A 9,922-nucleotide genomic window follows, 5' to 3' on the forward strand; every position below is an offset into this window, starting at 1 on the left:
AGAAGCCTACACATTACTTATTTTTTAATAAGCCATCAAGTTTGCATAACATGCAAAACAGTTGTTCTTGTTAATGTCTATATTGATGTATAAACCATTAATAAATGAAGCCATTAGCTGAAAGTATAAACCTGTTATAAAGGGTAATGTGTTGCCAGAAAATATACAGCATTGACATAAACACTATCCAGCCCACCCCTTCATTTTGTTTCATATTGGTTTCTATGTTAGTGTAGGGAGCAGCTGTAGAGCACGTCTGTTAAAATATTTAAAACAAAAATGTTGCAATTTCAAATAAAACAGGTTTTGTTTTTTTAGGTTGGAAATGTAGCTTTATTGTTGTGAGACGGCGTGGGCGCGCCTTTAACGATATTGCGCGCGGCCCATAGTCGCAAGCTCCCACAGACTCACAGCGGCTCCTCACACAGCATCACTTCAGCAGCACAGGGTTCAACTCACAGGTTCTTCTCTCCGCTGTTGTTTAAAAAACAGAAGTAGGCCTATTTGTTTTTTTGTAGTAAAATCAAGAGCTCCGAGTGGATCACCGGGAGAAGAACTCAAACACACCGGAGAGATTAACTGGATTTGTAGCCTACTTGGAGCGAGGTAGGCAACACAATTCTCATTCATAACGTGTTTTTTTATTATAGGATACACAGGGCTACTTTATCACATGCACTCTTGTGACACCAGGGATTAACAGTTTCCAGACAGAAAACGAGTAATCAAGTCTAAACTATAGCCTACTCAGAAAGTATAGCCTACATTATTTCAAAAAAGCAAAGCGAAATATGTGATTAAAGTATGTTCATACTCGGAGAGGAGCACAACATGTGTCACGTCCAGTGTGATGCTCCTGGTTTATCTGCAGCTCAGCAGCAGGTCGTTCAGGGTTAAAAGGTTTCGGACTGATTCGGTTTAAAATGGATCGTATAGGTCAGGCTACTGGCAGTCGTGATCGATGAGATCGACTGACAGAGAAAAGAGTGTGTGTGTGTGTGTGTGTGTGTGTGTGTGTGTGTGTGTGTGTGTGTGTGTGTGTGTGTGTGTGTGTGTGTGTGTGTGTGTGTGTGTGTCATTTAAATAGTCTGTAATGAGTTATTGGCTGCCTGGATGGAAAAACGAAGAGGGCAGTGAGGGGACAGGGCTGAAAAATGAAAATGTAGCCTAGTAGTGTAGATGTAGCCTCAGTCTGTTCTTATTTAAGGTTTTAAAATTCAGCATGCATGCAAACATTATATACAAATAAAGGTGTTTTTTTGTGTGTGATTCTACATAAGTGATGGCAAGCTAAGAACTGGACTGATTTTACATAGGCTACAAATATAACTTTATTTTCTATTAATTAGATACAGATTTTCATAATATAGCCTACACTATTTACATAGTCACAGTATGTCTTGTAAGTTCAATCTCTTCCGTTACATTTATTTGCATTCATTAAATATAACAGGTACATGATGTATCAGTAATTGCCTGTAACCATGTTTCAGTCTGAATCAGAACAATTCACCAACAGTCAGCTCTCTCTTTGTCTGCCTCTCTTTCTGCCTCAGGATGTGTGGTATGGACGACGTGGACTTGGACGAAGGCGGTTCAGGCGAGGAGGAGAAAGAGGAGGAGTTCTGGATCGGGGAGGGAGTGAAGATGCTGCCCCCTCCCGTGGCCCACAGCGGAGGCAGTGCATGGGGCAGCCGCAGGGGCAGGTGTGGCTGTGTGGCCTGCGGGGCAGCTCTCATCCTCTGGGACCTGTGTGTTATTTTAGCCAGCATTCTGCTCCTGGCTCTGGTCTTCTCTGTGGTGCTGCTGCCTGCAATGCTGCTGCTGTACGTCGGTTTTCTCTGCCACTCCAGGGTGAGAAATTACTCTGTTTATTCTCTTTTTAGCAAGTACAAGCTGAAAGTAAAAGTTTACTGTTATTCTAGTTGACCGCTGATCCACTAGTGTTATTTAAAATCCAAAATTCTGCTTCTGGATGAATAGTCAGAGGATACTGGGCTGAGGTGGACTCATTGGCACAAGGTCCAGACTATAATATGAGACACTGGATTCTGTTCACTGACAGGAATCCCTCTAGGCCATAGAGTTCATTTTACAATGAAGATTTGGGATATTTGTGTTGTGCAATGTGATATTTTGCAATATTACATTTTTTTGGCACAAATTATGTTCCCAAAGATCAGTCATTTTTTCTGTTTCATAATAAGATAATTTCCACTCACTTTTCAGCAAATATGATTGTCAAGTAGACTAAGTGAACAGCCATCATCATGCAGATTAAAACCACTTCACATGTTGTATTGTGCTAACAGAATAGTGTGTGAATGACTGCATGACTACAGGTTTTTGGAACAAGTTTATGCAAATGCAATTTAAAAATGTTAATAATACTTTGTTTGTCCTTAAAACCCTTATATTTGTCAAGGTATTGGTCTAAGACATATACCATTTAACTACAAAGTCCCTGGTTCGATGATTTCAGGTTGTGACCTCTGTTGCATTTCACCCCTTTCCTGTCAGTGTGTTTTCTGTCAACTGTCATCTGTCAACATATAGGGAAAAATGCACAAAAAGAATAAAAAAAAAACAACCTTGTAACTGGAGCATCCAGGTGACAAGTTGTAAAGCTCATAGCTTGAAGTTTCCTGTCACTCTCTACTAGGGGTGGAACGGTACACTGAAGTCACGGTTCGGTTCATACCTTGGTTCAGACATCACGGTTTGGTTCGGTACAATGGAGGGCAAAGCATAACAAAAATGCAGAAGGCAATTTTTTTATTGTGCATGTCTCAGGCTGTACCACCTAGTATCATCCAGTCTCTCCCCTAAGCTAGCTGCAACAGCCTGAAGCGTATAAAAGATGTAAACAGTAAACAATAAGTAGCCTAGGCTACCCCATTTCATCTCCAGACTCCATCTGGAACTTGTAAACAAAATAAGACAATCAGCTAGTAGTTTGATATGGGAGACAAGCGCTGCTCTCATATGTGAATGCACAGAGCAGGGGTGTTAAAAGAGCAGCTTTGGTTACACAGAGCAGTTGGCGAATTGTGGCGTTAGCTTCACGTGCTAACAGCGGAGCTAGCAGCAAACAGCGGAGCTAACAGCGGAGCAAACAGTGGAGCAAACAGCAAAGCAAATGGGCCTGGAAGCCATTTGTAGTCGAGGCAAGAAGGGATACAGCTACAGTACATCCGTGTTTGGTTGTATATGGAAGGGACTAGTTTGCTTTGTGTGGACTCACTGGACCGACTCGACATGTAGGCGGAGCTTGGGAGCTTCAGAGCTAAGGCGGGGCTACAGATTAGGTGTCCCTAAGAAACGCGTATGTAACAATAGTTCCACATTACATTAATTCATTTGCACGCGAGTTTTATTTATTTTTATACTGTGTATTCTCCGTGTAAATTCATGTACCGAACCGAGATGCCCGTACCGTTTCGGTTCAATACGAATACATGTACCGTTCCACCCCTACTCTCTACTGTCAACATACTTCCGACGATGGTTGACTAAAAATTTTCCTCATGGACATCATTTCTTCATAGTTCCTGAAAAGTGGGAACCTTTGTGCACCAGTTGAGGATTATTATAGCTGCTATAGTCAATATTTCTTTAATACCAATGGATTTAATCACTATGTAATGCGAAAAATGTCACTCATAGTAAAAACCTTCAGATAATTATCATCAATTAAGTGTTTCCAGTCACAACAAGCAGCTGTTTTCAGTGAGAAAAATAACTGTGTAACTAGCACCAAATGACAGTAATGCTGCTTTTCCACTGCATGATGCGGCTTAACTCTCTCTACTTGACTCACTCTTTTATGGTTTTCCACGAGCAAGTTGTGGATAGTATCTGCTACCTGGTACCTTATTTGATGCCACCTTGGTTGAGGTTCCAAGCGAGCTGAGCCGAGATACTAAAAGGTGGAGTTAAAACACTGCAGACCACTGATTGGTCAGAGAGAATCGCCACTAGCACAACACGAGATGTTGGGCAAAAACCCGTCGTTTTTAAATAGCCAAGCTACCGTCAATAGCAACCACTTTTTTTTATTCACTCGACCCAAATTTTAGAGGGAAAAAGGGGAGGGTCATTTAGGAAGTGGGCAGGGTCAGACTGACGTGCACAAATGAGGGGTGCGGTGTGTGACTCAATTAACATGGAAAACTATGGTAGAAACACACAGAGAGAAAGACTGTTTCTGATTGAAGATAAAGACGCTGAAAGACTATTCTTGTTGACCCACAACACAAACTTTTGTAAATACACCTTTAAAATCGGAACTACAAGAAGGAGCAGACTCGCGAGGTCAACGTGAAGCCGGAGCTGCACCCCCGTGTGCTGGCCGTCTCGACGAAAGATGCTGGAACCCCAACCCAGAGCGGAGGTCGCTCAAGACGCGTGGTCATTGAGTCAGCAGGCCCGTCTTAAAGACACAAACAAACAACTTAATGGGTGATGGGTGAGTCAGTTTGACACAACACAAACCCCTCTAGAAGTAGGAAAGAGTTGCACTCATCCAGGCTAGTTAGTCTCATCGTCACGTTAACTGCAATACGTAGGGAAAAGGCGACAGGGGGTTTAATATTACTGGCCAAGTTAGCCATTAGTTGCGGTGTTCTTTGTTGTTTAACGAGCCCGGTTAACTTGGCTGGTCATAAAAACAGCCTTAAGGGAAAAGTCTGTTTTGGCAGCATAAGTTGTACTCCTATACCTGACACCATCTCCACAAACAGACAGATCATCTGTAAAATATGGCGCGTCTAGGCATCATGCCGAATCAGGCTGTGAAGGTCTACAGTTCTGTCCTTGGCTCACCGAACAGGGCATAACATCACATCCCAACTTTGGTACGGTTGGTCCTTTTGCCCGGTTGTCTGTGTTGAATGATTTGGTTTCTGACGACACAGCCGTATGACGGAGCAGACAAATTAACATGCAAAGCGTACAAGTGCAAAAAGACTATAATTGTGATTAGGCCAGAGCAAATGTCAGTTCAGAACAAACAATTATGGACAATGTCAGTCAGAGAGTTCCCCCTATGATGGTGGCAGACTGAACACAGAGAGACGGTCCCACTGAGAAGACAAGGCTGTCTGATTTGGTGCCAGCACCAGCTGGGCACAGAGAAACTGACAGCACAAGGAGGAAAATACACTCAGTGAAAGCACAGTGTGCACTTGACATAGGTGTGTTTCTGTGGCTTTGTGTGTGCATGTGCTCATGAGTGTGTTGAACACTGCTGTTGCTATGGTGCATTTGTTGGAGGCGAAGCTTCTTTTGAAAAAATTTACAATAGGAGATTGTTTAGAAAAGGGGGGCAGACGTAACTAAATCATTTTGAGTGTGACTGAGATAATGTACTACTGTGTTTGTGTGTGTGTGTGTGTGTGTGTGTGTGTGTGTGTAACTCTGGTGTAGGTTTTTGTAAGGATGTCAGTGTGTACTTCTGCAGCTGGCTGTTTCACATCTTTAGTTTCTCTTTCTCTCTGGCCCACCTCCTCCCTCTCGCTTGCCCTAACAAGTGATTGACAGCTTGGAGGGTTACTGACAGCTACTGAACCACTTCTTATCTGTACTGTAGAGGGAGCCTGGGAGAAATTCTGTCACAGCCCACTACCCACACCGTCTCACTTCTGCACCCTGAACATATGCAAACACACATGCACACACAGGAATAACAAATCCCACTTATTTGCTTTGTGACAGAAGAGAAGCAGCTCCTGCTGATGCCAGAATGTTCATCATGTCCTCCGGAGCGCTCCTGTCTACTTTCATGAGCCCCCCTCTGTGTTTGTCCTCGTAGGTCCTCGATGCCCCCTCTGCCATCTGCCGTTACCTTGATGACAACAGCTGCTCCGCCCTTATCATCCTGGGTTTCGTGATGATGTCACCGCTCGTGGTAGTGGCGGCCGCCGTCTTCTGCGGGCTGCTCCGACGGTTTCGACTCCTGCTTCTAATTCAGCCGATCACACGTGCCTGGTACCGAGGGCGGCTGTTGGACTGGGTGGGCAGTGTACACAACTGGGTCTGATTGAGACGAAGCAGGAGGCGCTGATGGTTGGATATACTAACAGTCAGGGGGATCAGAAAATTAATTAGTGTAAAATCAACCAGAGAGATACAGGGGGTAGACAAAATAACAGTAACAGTTAGTTAGTTAGATCTCTTTTATATTGGTGGTTTATGGAAAAAAAGGCTTTTGGGCCGCAGGGGATTTCTTAGTTGCAATACCAAGAATTGACCACCAGGACAAAATGGTCGCAAGGCTAAGTGGCAGCGGCGCAGGCAGCTTTCTAAGGTTGCTTTCACACCTGAGTAGTTTGGCCCGTTTTAACTGAACTCGTTTGGTTTGTTTGGGGCGGTGTGACAGCTAATTCGAACTTTGGTTTGGACCAAACAACTGAACTCTGGGCCGCTTGAAAACAAGGGTCTCGGTTCGCTTCCAAGTGCTCTGGAGATCGGTTCACTTTAGGTGAGAACAATACAGGAAGTGAACCAAAAACAGAGCATTTACTGGCCTGCAAATTCAACTTTGCTCACAATTTACAGACTTATATAAGGGATGATAACTTTCAAATCCGTAACATATTATGACCACACATCGCTGGTCATCTGTGTGACAACACATCATCTCTCTCTCTCATCAGGGCCGCCCTCTCCTTCACTCAGTGTCTGTCAGTTGCTCAATTTATGTGTTGCTCCATTATTTCTGAGACCAGAAGTGTCGCAGGTTTCACTCAGATATTCTATCCATAAAAAAGCGTCCGTGTGTGACATTTGTTTACAAAGTTTGGTACGCTTGAAAAAATGCAGTCTGAACGCAAACCCAACCAAATGAAAAATGCAACAATGTTGCAACCTCAGCCCCAAATCGCACAGAGTCTACCGAACTGGGTGTGAAAGCGGCAAAATTTGGTCCTTGAGACACCTACCGTAGCAAGAACTACCACAGAGGCGGATTTGAGTACTTTGCCATGTGTTTATATGTCTGTCTGTCTGTCTGCAGACAGATTTATTCACTGTGATGGCATCACAACCGTGTAAGATGCAGTCCCGAAACTTTGCTTAGTTGAGATCAAAATGAAGGCTGAGTTCAAAGATAGGTGTGGTCCGAGCCAGGGCACCAACAGGGGGGTAGAAAGTATAGTACACTAGCCCACCCTGCCCTCGAACTCTCAGAAAGAAAGCAAATAAGTGTATTTTCTAAAATGTCTAGGTGTCTCCATTATTTTGTCTACCCCTTCTACATTTACAGTGATTTGTTGAGAACAAGAAAATATGATTGTGCTTAAGTTCATTGAAGCAATGTCCACCTCAATCTTTTTTTGTCTTTGTTTTAGAAACTGAATACTTTTCAGTGATTCGAACCTCACACACAAAGATCACGGAAACATATTCTGCACTCATTTGATCCACAGTGGAAGGAAGACAGTGCATCTTGGCACAGTTCAGAAAAACAGATACTCAAATAATTTTTTGTAAAATGAAGGATAAATGTAGTTGTTTCATATTAATATTAATGTAATTAATTAACGTAATACAAGCAATACTCAAAGGAATTGTTATTTTATTTTGACAAGGTAGCAGTTTCAAGAGAGTAACACATCACAAGCTGGTTTATCATTGCAGTATTAAATTAAATTGTGTGTATATAATATTCTGTTATTGTGCATTGCCTGTTTGCTAACTATGTTGACATGGTTACATGTGGGACTTTCTCAGAAATATATTGCTATGAAGATATCTGTGGTTGTACATTAGAAGTCTAGCAAAAAGTCAAAACATATTGCAAACATTAGATTCATTGTTTTGAGTTCAACTTGGTCCAGTATGTTGGGCTTCATTAAAAAAAGCAGGTAAAACAGGATGAATAATGTAACATGTATGATAAAAAGCAGCATACGACATATGACTTTAAAATTGTCTGTGAGGTGAACTAAATGGACAATGTTTAACTGATGTAGCATTATTAGCAGTCATGTTTTGTGGGAGGGAGGGAAATATATGAAGCATATTTCATCTAAGTGGAACTTTTAGATCACATCGTGCCATAATAAACACACACTTTATTATAAAAAGTATTACTAGTAAGTTGACAGTCCGATAAAGTAATTGCTGTTCAGAAGCCAGGTGTTGAAGTGGGATTTAAATCACCAGACCAGGAGCTCATTCTGCTGCCTCTTTATTTATTGTCCTGTACCAGCATTGTCATACTGATGTTTGTGTCAGTTTGTGTCAGGCCTTGATCATGTCAGTTCCAGTATTATTAGAGGACTAGGAAGGGAAACGGTCTCTCTTTTTTTTTTTGCTGAGTTGTAAACATCATCACACCTAAAAAAAATGTTTTTGAAAGATTACAGCATTACAGTCACTCACTGCTCTCGGTACCAGCCCACAGTAGGTTGATTGTGTTTACATAGCAATTTGTGTAAGCTCTTTACACTGTCTGCTTACCAAAAGTATAATTTTCTGCGTGACAAATATACAAAAGGTCAAATCTCAAAATCTTTTTAGTACAGAGTATCAGTAACTGTCAAGCACAGAAAGCTGGCTTTGAATGCCTGGTCAAAATCTCATTAGTGTGCTCCCCTTAGGCAGAGAGAGTAGAATCAAATTTTAGTGACTTTTAGTTAAAAAAGAAAAATTGTCTTGTAATACGGGTTAATCAATTGTAGCACTGCTCTCTTCTTTAGAATAGATACATGCAGTATGGGGGAGGACATTGCAGCAGGATGAACCACAAAATGAGCTCTGGAAGCCAAAAATGTCAGCAAGTGTCAGAGTGATCGCTGGGTTGCTGGCATTGATTGATTGATTAATTGATTAATGCCACTTTAAACTATAATTACAGATTTTAAAATCCCTTGAAAATGCTCCAAATTTAATTTTCATTAATGATGCCAGTTCATCATTATTCATTAGTTCCCATCACACAGACTCATTTAGTCTAAAATTCAGCATTTGAACCTTGGACTATTTCCACTTGTTCCCTTTGTGTGAGTGTAAACACAGAAACAAACCAAAACAACTCCACCAGATTCTACAAAATTCATAAAACATGTTAAATTCTACTGAAACCATGTAGTCAACCCATTGGTACATTTGTTATCATTTGTAAAAATAGCAGTTTTAGAACCGGTAATACTAAATTAACTGTTAAATTGGAGATAATCGCAGTGTAAATGGTCTACAGCCATGCTAGCAGCTTTATGAAGCTGTACATATGCACACTGATGCTTTGAGCTAAATGCTAACATCAGTATGCTCATATTGACAATGCTAACATGCTAATACTTAACCACAACCATCTTAGTTTAGCATGCTCAGAAAGTACAGCTGGGGCTGATGGGAATTTTGTTAGTTTTGCTTGGTATTTGGTCATAAACCAAAGCATTAGATTGATTAGAATTTTGACCTGATGATAGTGCAAGATGAAGAGTGAAGTTATTATAATTCATACTTAGGGGAACATGAATGTATATCACATTTCATGGTAATCCACCCAACAGTTGTTGAGATTTTTTAATTTAAAACCACAAATACAAACTTCATGATGGCGTTAGAGTGAAAGTTGGGGGGATCACCAATGTCAATAGGATTAATCTTCTGGGGACCACGCATATCTGCACAATGTTTTACAGCAATTCATCCAATAGTTATTGAGATATTTCAGTCTGGACCAAAGTGATCGGTCGACTGATCAACATTGTCAATCCTAGAGCCACTATTTCAATTCAATTCAATTTTATTTATAGTGTCAAATCACAACAGGAGTTATATCAGGACACATTTCAGATAGAGTAGCCTATGTCTAGACCACACTCTATAATTTGCAAAGACCCAACAATTTCCTACTAGTATGGCTAAAAAAAACTAACATCCCTATTTTAGTGAAGTTAAAGTGGTGATACCT

At 41.3% G+C, this 9,922-nt stretch overlaps 1 protein-coding gene across 2 annotated transcripts; it reads left to right on the forward strand.

The window, feature by feature from the left end:
• The first annotated feature begins 217 nt into the window (after positions 1–217).
• On the forward strand, positions 218–7,484 carry LOC116041627 (transmembrane protein 88). 2 transcript variants are annotated; one of them, XR_004897741.1, is made up of 4 exons: positions 218–606; positions 1,557–1,854; positions 5,813–6,987; positions 7,020–7,484. XR_004897741.1 is itself a non-coding variant. In XM_031287615.2 (3 exons), the coding sequence occupies exons 2-3, from the start codon at positions 1,558–1,560 to the stop codon at positions 6,038–6,040; spliced, it is 525 nt and encodes a 174-aa protein (XP_031143475.1). In that variant the 5' UTR covers positions 218–606; position 1,557; the 3' UTR covers positions 6,041–7,484. The 2 variants fall into 2 exon arrangements, 1 of the variants encoding a protein (XP_031143475.1); XM_031287615.2 differs by having other exon boundaries at positions 5,813–7,484.
• The last annotated feature ends 2,438 nt before the right edge of the window (positions 7,485–9,922 follow it).

This window comes from Sander lucioperca, chromosome 6 (genome assembly GCF_008315115.2).
Source record: "Sander lucioperca isolate FBNREF2018 chromosome 6, SLUC_FBN_1.2, whole genome shotgun sequence".
NCBI classification, from domain to species: Eukaryota; Metazoa; Chordata; class Actinopteri; order Perciformes; family Percidae; genus Sander; species Sander lucioperca.